This window comes from Antechinus flavipes, chromosome 3 (genome assembly GCF_016432865.1).
Source record: "Antechinus flavipes isolate AdamAnt ecotype Samford, QLD, Australia chromosome 3, AdamAnt_v2, whole genome shotgun sequence".
In the NCBI taxonomy this organism is placed as follows: domain Eukaryota; kingdom Metazoa; phylum Chordata; class Mammalia; order Dasyuromorphia; family Dasyuridae; genus Antechinus; species Antechinus flavipes.
Genome location: NC_067400.1, coordinates 530,133,546 through 530,147,270, shown reverse-complemented (window position 1 = coordinate 530,147,270; position 13,725 = coordinate 530,133,546). Strand labels below are relative to the sequence as shown.

General features: G+C 39.7%; 1 protein-coding gene across 1 annotated transcript; it reads left to right on the top strand.

Moving 5' to 3' along the window:
- The first annotated feature begins 223 nt into the window (after positions 1–223).
- FAM181B (family with sequence similarity 181 member B) lies at positions 224–2,322 on the top strand. The gene has a single exon (XM_051987227.1). It carries the CDS (start codon positions 500–502, stop codon positions 1,796–1,798), a length of 1,299 nt encoding a protein of 432 aa, XP_051843187.1. The 5' UTR covers positions 224–499; the 3' UTR covers positions 1,799–2,322.
- Positions 2,323–13,725: the final 11,403 nt, after the last annotated feature.

The window sequence follows — 13,725 nt, the reverse complement described above, 5'->3', positions numbered from 1 at the left end:
CAATTTTAGAGGTTCTCAGGGAGCGGGAAGCAAAGGGTTAATACAAGGGATAGGAGAAACAAAATAAGGGGGGGGGGGGCGCGAGAGAATCTAACTAAAAAGAGCTCTTGGCTCCTCCCCTTCTACACAGTGTCAGCTCGCATCTCCCTCTCACCCGCCCCCCTCGCTCGTTCCCTCCCTCCCCTCCAGTTTACAAGATCTAATGAGCTCCCCTGGGAGCTAGAGAAAAGACCCCGGCTTCAGAGCGCACGGAGTGTTCCAATCTGCAGCTCTAGGCAGTCTCGGGAACAGGAACAGGGATCCCGCTGTTTGCGAAGCCTATCCTGGACGGGGCGTGAGCTGATCTGAAGTCTGGGGAGTGGAAAAGTGATTGTGGACGCCCAAGGGAGCAAACCGCTCGGGGTCCAAAAGGTTCCCATTGAAAAGCCAACTTAGGCGCCGACTAGTCTACTGAGACCCAGGCGGGGAGAGTCGGAACCGGGGCCAGGCGGCCGCGAAGATGGCTGTACAGGCAGCTATCCTCAGTCCCCATCACTTCATCCCTTTTTGCTTCCCCGGGTCTCCCGGGCCACTAGGGATGGACTTTGGAGACCTAGAGAAGGGCTGTTGCTTCGAGGAGGATGAGGCCGGGGGGACTGGGACCGCCCTGCTTGGTGAAGTTGTGGCCGCTGAGGGAGCCGGCGGAGGGGGAGCCGGCGGAGATTTCAGGGAAGCTACTCGAGACCTGCTGAGCTTCATCGATTCGGCGTCTAGCAACATCAAGCTGGCACTGGACAAGCCCGTCAAGTCCAAGCGGAAGGTGAACCACCGCAAATATCTCCAGAAGCAGATCAAGCGCTGCACTGGTATGATGACCTCCTCTACCGCCTCTGCCGCGGGCCCTGCTCCTTCCATCTCTCCATCCCCCGGCCCTGCATCTGCTGGCCCGGCTGGGACTCCCGAAGCGCCCCCGAAGCGACTGCCTGCTGCCTCTCCCGCAGCCCCGGGTCCCCAGGGCAAAGCACCCCCGAAACGGGAAGGCTCCCAGGCCGCCGCCAGTCTGCAGAGCAAGAGCCTGGCTGCCCTCTTCGACTCTCTGCACCAGGTTCGAGGGAACTGTGGTGAGAAAGGAGGAGCCGGAACCTTGGCTGTGGCGCCCGGAGGAGGTGGCGGCGGCGGCGGCGTGGGAGCCGAAGGAGGTAGTCCAGCTGTGGTTATAGCTGGGGCTGGAGGGGCCAAGAAAGTCCCTCTGCGGAATCGCAATCTACCCCCGTCTTTCTTCACCGAACCGTCTAGGGCAGGTGGATGCGGCCAGCCGGGGGCCGGTGTGACCTTTCGCGAGCTGGAGAAAGGCGGCGAGGCGGTGGAGTTTTTCGAGCTATTGAGTCCCGATTACTGTGCGGGTGGAGAGGTTGGGAGCTTACTATCCTCCGAGCCTCTCGATTTGTTCCCAGCTGCCATGCGGGCCCCCCAGGAGCTGGAACACATCCTCTACGATCCGCACCCCGCCGTGGTCTCTAGCTTGCTATATTCAGAGCCCTGGAGCACCCCGTGCCCCCCAGCCAAGAAGCCTGCCCCTGCTTCCAACCGCGGGGGCGGCGGCTTGACCTTGAACGAAACTTTGCGCCCCTTGTACCCCGGTACCTCAGACTCCGCTGCTTCCAGCCTCGGCTCCCCTGGGGGAGAGGACAACGCGGGCCCTTTGACACCTTTTGCTCAGTTCTTCCCTGACTGTGCCCTGCCAACCCCACCTCCTCCCCACCAGATGCCTTACGATTATGGGGTGGGGTACAGCCGGGTTGCTTATTCTGGGCTTTAGAAATTGAACTCTGGGGAGAGGGGGCATCCTTGAGGGAGGAATCGTGTAACATGAACTCCCTTGTATGTACTCATTACACGGCCGTGGGCGGAACGGCGCAGCTCTCCCTTCTAAGCTGAAAGATCCATTAAAAAGTAGACGTGACAATGAAACTGACTTTTTATTTTTTGGGGAGGAGGGGTGAGAGAAATTTAGGAAAGAAATATGAAGTGTGATAATCATCCACACTCACTCCCTTTCCAAAGGGGGAAAAAGCAAAAAAAAAAAAAATTTAGATATTTCTTGTACAACACATTGCAGGTACACACAATCTGAGTTTGTAGGCAGAGAGGGAAAGTCTGAAATTCCTACATATCCCCTCCAGATTTTCAGAAATCCAGGGGCATTTGGGTTGCATTTAATGCTCTTTTCCTTGAACTGTTGTATGTCCGTGTGTGTGTGTTTGTGTTGTTTTTTTTAACCTCAAGTGGATTATTGACTTTAACATAGAACAAAAATAAAAAGAAATACTTTATTTCTTTGAATGTTTTCCTAGATGGTAGTTTTATATATTATTACTAGTATTGATTAGTGCAGATATAGATATAGAAAGTCTTATGGAATTCCTTCTGTCTTGGGTCTCACTGTTTCCTGCCACTATATTTTTTACTTTTTACTGGTTTTTCTGTTTTTGTCCCTCTCTCTTTCTCTCACTCTTCCCACTATCTCACCTGTAGCAGTTTTTATTTTCATTCTTTTAATTCTTTTACCTTTTCCTTCCTTCCTTCCTTCCTTCCTTCCTTCCTTCCTTCCTTCCTTCCTTCCTTCCTTCCTTCCTTCCTTCCTTCCTTCCTTCCTTCCTTCCTTCCCTCCCTCCATCTCTCCTTCCTTTCTTTCCTTCTTTCCCTCCATTCCTTCTTTCTACTCACTCTTTTCTGTAATAGCAGATGTTTCTTTCATGCTATGACTTTTCTTTATACATTTCTGCTCTCCCTCCCACCCTATCCTGTTTTCTCTTTAGATCCTTTTCTGTGATTACTACTTCCCTTATTAATTTGCTTTTCTTTTATACTCTTTTCCTTTCTTATGTATCTTCTTCCTCACTCTGCTTTGGGCTCAGATCTGCTTTGGAAATTTCTCTGTATCATATCCACCCAAACTCCATCCCTGGTAGGCACATGGTTTTATGTTTAGCTACAAAAAAGATGACTCCATCTTGATTCTTCAGTTTTAGTGGTTCTTAGAAGAATTAGGATAGTCTCTAGTTCCAAGAAGAGGCTAGAATAAAGAAGCCTCCTAATTCAGTTTTTTCCAAATTGGGCAGCAGAAGGGCAGAGTTATGGTTTTGAAGTTAGCAGTGGAACAATGGTGGTGTTTGGTTGGCTGCCTAGTGAAGGCCATAGTTCCCAGAGCAATTAATCAATGATGGTGCACTAAGAGACAGAAGGTCTTTAAATAAAGATGATATAGATGCTACTGCCTGATATGGTATATGACATATGCAAACAGGGGGTGTGTTTAAAGGTGGGCTAGACCAAAGGTAATAAAAGCGAGATGAGCTGAAGTTAAAACAAATTCTTGAAGTGCCAAATCCAAAAAGTCTACATTGGTATTTTGTATTGATTAAAATCATGGGAATATTTTTGAGAAGAGATATGTCAAATGAAGTTAACAAGTACTTGTTAAGCAACTACTATATACCAGGCACTGTGCTAAGTGCTAGGGACTACAAAGAAAGTCAACATCCCCAACTCCCCCAAATTGTTCCTCTTCTCCCCAAATTCACAGTTTAATTAGGTAGACAACATGAATGATGTACAAACTTAATACAAGATAAGGGGAAGATAATCAATAAAAGAAAAACATTAGCCATTAGTAAAAATGTAGTCAGGATAGAGTATCTTGTGTGAGAACCATCAAAGAAGTTAGAGTCACTAGATCCCAATTATTTGTCAGGGTATAATATGTAAAAAGACTGAAAAGGAAGGAAGAGACTAGTTTATGAAAGGCTTTAAAAGCTGAAAGACAATTTTATATTTGATCCTGGAGGTAATAAGAAGCCACTGGAGTTTATTGAATGGGGAGAGAGATGATGTAGTTATATGTATTCTTTAGACAGGTTAATGTAATCTAAGTGGGGACTGGAGTAGAATGAAGAGAAACGAGACAATTTGAAGGTTATTGAAATAGTCTAGGTGTCAGATGAAGTACTGCATCAAGATGGTGGAGACAAACTGGGCACATATAATTAAAAGAAACAGCAAAAGAAGTTTTAAATTCTATTCCCAAATCCCACCTTTCTGAAACAGGACAATGTAGGTTCAGAATGTTGAATAAGGGCTATTGCACTGAATTCCTTAATGAGAGGAACATCTATATTCCATACATATATATAGTTTTTGCTGAGACAATTGAGATTGTGACTTGTCCAAGGTCACATAGATAGGAGGTGTTAAGTGTCTGAGACCAGATTTGAACCCAGGTCCTCCTGACTTCAGGGCTTGTGCTCTATCTACTGTACCATCTAGCTGCCACCTACCTGCCCCTTTCCACCCCAATATAGTTTTGAGCAGGCCATTCAAGCAAAGTGATTTGATTGGGTTTCTTTCAGGAATATCTTGGAAAGGTGAGGGAATGCCAATGGATTTCTTGATATCATCCAATAAACACTTGATTAATGTAAAAGAGTTCATTATGAATAAAGTTGCACATAAAAAGTACAAGAGTGTAGAGGATGATTCTGGAGGTTCTGGGGCAACATGTGTGGCTTTTTATTTCTCTTTCATTCTTTCCTTGAAAGTTTGTTTCTCTCTCCTCCTATGACTTACATTTTTTGGCATTGATTTTGAGCTAAGCAATCAGGATTTGAATTTCGGCTATGCTAATAATAAGCTTCATGCCCTTAAACCAGTCCTTTATCGTGTCTAGTACAGTTTCCTCATCTGTAAAATGAAGTGAATAACCCTAAATAATCTTTATTGTTCCTTCTAATTCTAATGCCATGATAGTTCTTGAAATATGTGGGTGTTTTCCCCTTCTTTTTTTCATTAAATTGCTATTATACAACTTTGACAAACTCAGTGGATGATCTTAAGGAAACCATTTTCCCATTGTATGATTTGTTTGTCTCTTCTAAAATGAGTTAAAGTCAACAAATATTTATTAAGTGTTTTGATAAATGAGCAAAATGATATGCCCTGGGGATATTGCTCATATAATGGCTAGCATTTACATAGGGCTTTAAGGTTTGCTAAATGTTTTATAAATATTACATCATTTGATCTTCATAACAAATGTGGGAGACAGGTGCTATTGTTATCTAAATTTTATGGATGAAGAAACAGGTAGCAAAGATTAAGTGACTAATCCAAAATACCATAGATATATGTCTGAAGCTAGATTTTAATTAAGGGTTTCCTGGCTCCAGATCTCCTTCTTGTACCCTTCCATCTACTTTCCTTTAAATATTCACATCCCCCCCCCCTTTTTTAAGGAGTTTATAAGATGGAAGTGATGGTGGTAGTGATGGGGAGGATGGAGACAAATATGAAAATTACCGTGTTGTTCCATAAAGGTACTGGGAAGGGGGCAGCTGGTTGGTGTAGTGGATAGAGCACCAGCCCTGAAGTTAGGAGAACCGGAGTTCAAATTTGACCTCAGACACTTAACACTTCCTAGCTGTGTGACCCTGGGCAAGTCACTTAACCCTAATTGCCTCAAGGGAAAAAAAAGTACTGGAAGGAATTTAAAGAGAGACATCATTTTAATTTAGAGCAATCAGGGAAGACTTCATTAAATAGGTGGGACCCAAGTTAGACTTGGATGAAATGGAGGGACTTCAACAAATGGAAAGGGGAAAAAAGAAAACTCCAGGTACTGGATTGGGGGCAATGTGAAAAAAACCATGGTTATATGTAAAAGTTGGATGAACATAGGAGGAAGAAGAATCCAGTTAAAATGGAAGGGAATATGTTAAGGGTAGTAGTAAGAGTTAAAGCTGGGCAGTTTAGGATCGAAGCAGTTTATGGAGGTCCTTGGATGCCAGACCTGGGGGCAGAATTTGTTCAGGAGCAATGGGAAGCCCAGTGGAACAATGAACTTTGATGTCTCTGACGTCCCTTTTAGCAATGATATTCAATGATCTTGAGATTTAATTCAGAGAAGTAAGTATCTGTGATTTTTATTATTATTATTTTTTAACCCAATGGAATTTTAAAGGACTTAGCTAGTTTTTTGGGAGTATGATGGAAGGGAGATTGGTAGTTTAACGATTTTAGTTAATTGTGTCACAGGGATTATGATCTAGAATTGAAAAAGAGTTCAGACAACATCCAATACAACCTTTCATATTCCAGATGAGTAAACTGAGGCACAAGATATGAAACAAGGTTCTTTGATTCTAGAGCCAGTGTTTTCCTACTCTACCACACTGTTTTGAGACAGAGTCCCACCTTTTCATTTTGAGATGAGGAAACAGGCTCAGAAAGATTAAATGGCTTATCAGCAGTCACACAGATTGTTAGTAATGCCGCAGTCCTTAATAAATAAAAAAGCTTTCCCTTGACCTTTGCATCTCAGCCAGCTATAGTCTCATCTCTCTCATCTCCATTACTATACCACTGGAAAAAGTTTTTACATCTGATAACTCTACATCCCTCTAGGAAAATTTCACTGGCACAAATGACCAATTATTTTTTTTTCCTGAGGCAGTTGTGGTTAAATGACTTGCCCGGGTCTCACAACTAGGAAGTGTTAAGTGTCTGAGATCATATTTGAACTTAGGTCCTTCTGACTTCAGGGCTGGTGCTCTATCCACTACACCAACTAGCTGCTCAAGTACTTTTAACCGTCTTCTCTTTTAGAACTAGCTCAGGAAAATCAGAGGAAAAACATTAAACCAGCTGGTGCTCTATGCACTTCACCACCTAACTGCCCCAACCAATTACTTAATAACGAAATCAAAAGCCTTTTCCAGTCTTCTTTTCACACTTCTCCCTTTATATCAGTTTTTAGACATTTTCCCTTGTTTTCTTTTCAAACTCTTTGTCTTTTGTTTTTGAACCCAAGGTTTTGTCCTTGTTCCTCTAATGGTCTCTCTGTATACTATTTCTTCTGTCAGCCTACCTTATTTATAATCAAGCTGTAACTATAATGGCTATTCAGAAAATTTTGAGCCTTGGTCTCTCCTCTGAACAATAGATCTCCAGTTACCCACTGGATATCTCTGTTTAGATAGCATTTCAAAAATAAAACAGTTTTCTTTTTCATAAACCCTGCTCCTCCTTCTGGATTGAACTGGGTTAAACTGATCTGATCAAATTGAGTGAGTTTATGAATTGAAACAGTTTGAAGCAGATCGAGTTGGTTTGGATAGACTTGAACCAGTTTGGACCAGATCAGATCACATTGAACTGGATTAAACTTGTTTGGACTGGCTATTCTAGTAGACCAAAGACATGATACAGGCTTTCAGTGAAACTCACTGCTATATTCTAGTCTCCTCCTCCTTCTTTCCAGTACCATGGAGATCCCTAAAAAAAAGAAGAGAGTACCAAGGAGAAGAGAGTGATCAACATCTTCAAAGATTGCAGAGAGGTCAAAGGAAAATTTGAGTTTTGGATTTGGCAACTCATAATTTTAGAGAGAGCAGTTTTGGTGAAATGATGACCTGTTGACAATGAGCTGTATATGAATCAGCAATGATTCCATCTTAGGCTGTATTAATGGATAGATAGAATGCTGGACCTGAAATCAGAAAGATTTCAAATCGGACCTCAGATATTTGCTAGATGCTTTACCTTCTGCTTTTGTAAAGTGAACGCCATAGAAATAGTACTTACCTCCCAGGATTGTTTTGAAGGTCAAATTTCTTTACAAATTTCAAGTGATTTAATATGCTAGTTATTGCTAATATCAATATAATTATAGTATGAAGCAGGTGATAGTCCTATTTTACTCAACACTCATTTGGAGCATTGGGTTTAGCTATGTGTGTCATATTTATTTTGAATATTTGTGATCAGAAGTGTGTCCCAGAAGATGATAGCTAAGGTGGAAAGGAATCTCCAAATCATTCCATATAATAATTAATTATAGGAACTGAAGGTGTTTATCTTAGAAAAGAATAGACTTAACATTCCATTCATGTATGACTTAATTATAAGTTGGTTTTCAGATTCTTGGAGTCTTGTCATATAGGAGGAGAATTAGACTTGTTTACAAAGATTAGGGGAATTTGGGGAATGGGATGGAACACCAAAGTTACCTAATCTGACCTTTTTTTTGTGTATAGTTGTTGAGTTCATTTCAGTCCTGCCTGATTCTCTAGGATTCTATTTTTTGGATTTTCTTGGTAAAGATACTGGAGAAGTTTGCTATTTCCTTTTCCAGCTCATTTTACAGATGAAGATACTGAGGCAAACTAAGTGACTTGCCTTGTATCACACAGCTAGTAAATGTCTTAGGCCAAATTTGAATTCAGGTTCTCCCAATTTCTGGACCAGCACTCTATCCATTGTACCACTTATCTTCCCCTAATCTGATTGATATTTGAGTAGGGAATCTCTTTTTTCTGTATCCCTGACAAATAATCATCCAGCTTTTGCTTGAAGTCTTCTATAGATACTAGCTTTGAATTATCATGTCTGATAATGATGATGATGTCTAAGTCTTATCTCCTCAAGTAGTTTAGATTATCTTTATAGGCAGAGATATATTTCAGACGTCATTATTTCCATCATCTTCTCTGTCTCTTTGGAGTTACTCAGCAAACATTTGTTGTATGAATTCCTCAAGGCTAGGAACTGTTTTTTGTTTTGATTTTATATACTCAGTTCCTGGAATAATACCTTATGATCAGTCAACAAGAATTTATTTTGTGCTTACTCTGTGCTTAGCTGTGTGCTGTGGGCCAGGGATGCAAAGAAATAAGAAAAACAACCCTTCTCTTGAACCACCTTACATTTTTTAGAAGAAAGACACAAAATAACTATATTCAAAATATATAGAATAAAATTAAAAGGTAATTTTTAATGGGGTAATAATAGTTAACCATGTTAAGCATTTTACAATTATCCTTACAACAACTCTAAAAAGTAGGTAATATTTTATATACATTTTACAGAAGAGAAAACTAACAGATTAAATGACTTGCTAAAGGATCACCCAGCTTATTAGCATCCGAGGCAGGATTTGAACTCAGATCTTCTTGACTTCAGACCCAGGATTCTATCTGCTGTGTCACCTAGCTTCCAACAGTTTGACCTCCATCCACCCAGTGACTTCCTTGGTTTCCTTAAGTCCCAACTAAAAATCCCACTTTCTACAGGAAACTTTCTCTTAGCCATCTTCCAACAGCTCTAGAAGTCAGGGAAGGCATCATGCAGTAAGTACCACTGATATCAATGTTGAGGGAACTTAGGGATCTTTTTTTTTTAATTTTTTAATAACTTTTTATTGATAGAACACATGCCAGAGTAATTTTTTACAGCATTATCCCTTGCACTCACTTCTGTTCCGATTTTTCCCCTCCCTCCCTCCACCCCTTCCCCAGGTGGCAAGAGTCCTTTACATGTTGAATGGGTTGCAGTATATCCTAGATACAATATATGTGTGCAGAACCGAACAGTTTTCTTGTTGCACAGAGAGAATTGAATTCAGAAGGTAGAAATAACCTGGGAAGAAAAACAAAAATGCAAGCAGTTTATATTCATTTCCCAGTGTTTTTTCTCTGGGTGTAGCTGCTTCTGTCCATCTTTGGAACTTAGGGATCTTGAAAAGTGGAGATGTAAAGGGAATACATATTGAGTTTGAAGCACAGACTATACAAAGATTTCAAAGCCAGAAATGGAAGGCTCTATAGGAAGACCTGGAAAAAAATCAAGGGCTTTTCTTAATTTTTATTTTCTGCAGCCTTGGAGACTGTTGATCACTCTTTCCTTGCTGATACTCTGGTTTCCTCCTACATATCTGATTGCTCTTCTGTCTCCTTTGCTGGATTCTTCTCCAGTTCATGTCCTCTAGATATGGGTGTCCCTCCAGGTTTTTTCCCGGACCCTCTTTTCTTTCCCCTCTAGATCACTTCACTTGATAATTTCATCAACTCGCATGGATTTAATTACCATCTCTATGCTGATGATTCTCAAATCTATCTTTCCTGTCCCAAATTTTCTACTGATCTTCAATCTTCAACCTCCAAATTCTTTTCAGGTATCTTAAGTTGTGTCCAGTAGACATCTGAAACTTATTATATTCAAAATTGAACTATCTTTGCCCCTAAACCATCCCTCCTGATTACCTTCCCTATTAATGTAAGAGAAACACCACCCTCTCAGCTCCGTAGGCTCACAATCTAGGAATCATTCTGGATTTCTCATTATCTTTTATCTTCCCATCCCCCATTCCAATCTGTTGACGAGGCCTGTCAGTTTCACTTCTGTAATATCTCTTAATTATGCCCCCTTCTCTCCTCTAACACTGGTACTACTATTGTGCAGATCTTCACTTCACACCTGGATTATTGCAAAAGCCTGCAGGTGGGTCTAATTGCCTCAAGTCTATCTCCACTTCATTTCACTTATCTAATGCTCCAAACATCCACTAAAGTGATTTTCCTAGATTCTTGATCATGTCACCCTCTACCTTCAAACCTCTCAATAAACTCCAATCTCTCAGCTCCAATCTCTGGCAGTCCCCTGTGCCTGGAATATTCCCTTCTCTACTCCACCTATTGACCCTCCCTGATTTCCTTAAATCCCAACTAAAATCCTACTTTCTACAGGGAATTTTCTCCAATCCCTTTCAATCCAGGAGCCTTCACTCAGTTAATTATTTCCTATTTATCCTTTGTGTGTCTTGCTTTGTATTTATTTGTTTACATGTTGTCTCTCCCATTAGAATGTACACTCTTTGAGGGTTGGGATTATCTTTTGCTTGTTTTTGTATCCCCAGCACTTAAAACATAGTAGGTACTTAATAACTGTTTATTGAATCAGATCAGTTTTCCTAGATTGTGAAATGTGAGAAGGGGAGTATTATATAATAAGACAAAGAGTTAAGTGTGAATTGTAAATGGAGGAGTTTATATTCAACCCTAGTAGTCAGAAAGAGCAGGGAAGTTTACTGAGCAGGGAAAGGTCATTTTCCTTTTGCAGTTCCATGTAGGGTGGATTAGAGAGGGGGAGAGGGAGATCAGAGGAGTTCAGTGGTCCTGGTGATAGGTGATGAGGGCCTGGACTGGGGCCATAGAACAAATGTTTTATTAGTAGAATAGACAGAACTTGAAAAGTGGTTGAATATATGGGGTGAAGGAAAATGAAGACTAATAGGTCTTTGGAAAGATGGTAGTGTTCTTGAAAGAAATAAGATAGTTTTAAAAAGAGTCATTTTGGTCATAAATTCTATTTTGGAAGTGTTGCTCTTGAGTTGTCTATGCATCATATAGTTTAAAATGTCTACTAAGAGTGGGTGATAAAGGACTGAAGGTCAGAAGAGAAACTAGGGTTATCCTCTTCAGAGAGATGATCATTAAAGCTATGGGAGTTGATGAGGTCACTATATAAAAGTATTGAGAAAGAAGACCCAGGGTAGAACCTTGGATATAGCCAGAAATGTGTTGGAGCCAGCCACAATTATTAAATTTCCAGTATAAGCATTTTTACCTTGGGAATTGATAAACATTACAAATTAGAACTTGATTTATTGCTTTGTTGATTGTTTGGACTTAAGAAAGTGATGGAGAAAATATGGATAATGTAAATTAAACTTAAAAGTGTGTCACACATATATTAGAAAGCTAGTTGTTAAACATTTATCAGCACATGAGTTGGTATATCCATAGTTAGGAAAGAGAATATGGACAGTGATTCAGCAAAAGAGGAAAAGAAGGAGGAAAGGAATAGAGAATATAAATAGAGAAAGAGAAAACAAAGATTATTTAGGGAGGGAAGGATGATTGTTGGGGAAATATCTTAAACAAAATGGGGAGAGGATAGGATCAAGAATACACGTGGAGAATTAGCTTTGGAGATGAGAAGATAGACCTATTAATCAGATACTGGAGAAAAAGAAAGGTGAAGATTAAATAAGAGGATTATGGAATGTGGGAGGCAGACACAAGAAGGAACTCTGAGCAATTGGCTTCAATTTTCTTGATAATATTTGAGATGAGGACTTCAGCTAAGAAAGTGATGACCTCAGGAAAAGAAGAGAAGAAAAGAGGAAAAGGGAATAGTTGCTGAAGGGAATGAAACAGAATCATCTGGGAAGGAACTAAAAGATTGCCTTGCTGCCTGTCAAGGCCCAGGGATAGTGAGCTAACAAATTTGTGGTAAATTCAATTATCATTAATGTATATTGATTCCAATGTCTTTTCAAGTTGTATGTTAAGTGGGAGTAGTGGAGAAAGATGGTGACAGTAGTCTCGGTATGGAATTTGGTGAGACATAAGCCACTCTAGGATAAAGGGGCAAGGGATTTGAAAATGGAGGGTAGTGTAGAGGGAAATTTGTAACTAAAGACTGAAAAGAGAGGAGGGAGAACAAAACAAAAGTGGTGGGGAATATTGTAGATTGCAAAGAAATCAGGAGTTAAGTTATAGGGCAAGATTGGATTAAAAGAAATATTATGATCAGATAAAGAATGTTAGGGTTCTAGATCATCAACATAGAAAACTTGTGGGTGAGGAGAAAATCAAAGTTAAATAGACTGAGGAACTTGTAGTCTGAAATTTACCCTTTGCAGTTTCTGTCCATTCCTTCTGATTCTTCGTACTAGGACCAAGTAGAAATCTTAACTCCTGTTTCCCATGCTGCTGTTCAATTGTGTAGCCTTGTATAACTTGTCCAAATGGGGTGTTATTAGCAAAGGATTTTGCCATTTCCTTGTCAACTGAATTAAGGAAAATGGAGGTTAAGTGACTTGGAGAGGATCATACAGCTAACGAATGTTTGAGACAAGATTTGAACTCAGATCTTTTTGGCTCTATTCACTGAATCATCTAGCTGCTTTACAGACAATATTTGAAATATCTAAAGACAGCTACTAAGGTCCTCCTAAGTCTTCTTTTTTTTCATATCTTTTTGAAAAAGCAAAAGAAAACAGGTGTATATATATATCTATCTACATACAGGTATATATATGTGTATATATATATATGTTTTCATATATATGTATACACATATGCATAAAAATAATGTATATACATAAAATGAATCTTCCAACACATATATACATATATGTATATATAAAATAATGGATATACATAAAACAAATCTTTCATATATAGTGTATATATACATACATAAAAATAATATATGTATACATAAAATAAATCTTTCACATATGTGTATATATATAGTATATATAGGTATATGGTACACAAAAGAATATATAAAACAAAATTTTCATATATACATATATACATATATGCATATATATACACATAGACATAATATACACACATGCATAAAATACATCTTTCATGTATACATATACGTATGTGTACATTTACGCACACATAATTGACCTGTGAATTTGGAATAAATCTGAAATAAAAATGCAGCTTAATCTTGAAACCATACAAATACATAAAATTGTGTGGTGAAACTTGAAAATAGGAACAGAAAATGAACCATGGACTTCTTGTCTCCTTTTCAGAGAATATACAATGAGACAAAACTCCCACTTGAGTTAGTGATGGAGTGGACATTTTCTTCTTAATATTTTAAAGGTTGATGGAAGCACTGGCCAAGAAAATATTCTTTCTCCAACAATATTCCCTAAAAGTTCTCTTTAGATTGCTTGGATTGTAAAGGAAAGTATGTAATTTGCCTTTATCATGGATGACTAGAAATAAATAAACAAAAAAATCAAGTCTGGAACCTGGAGAATGTGTATGTCAGCAGACATCTGAGTTTTATGTTTGCTTCTTTTGGAGTGGATGAAGGGAG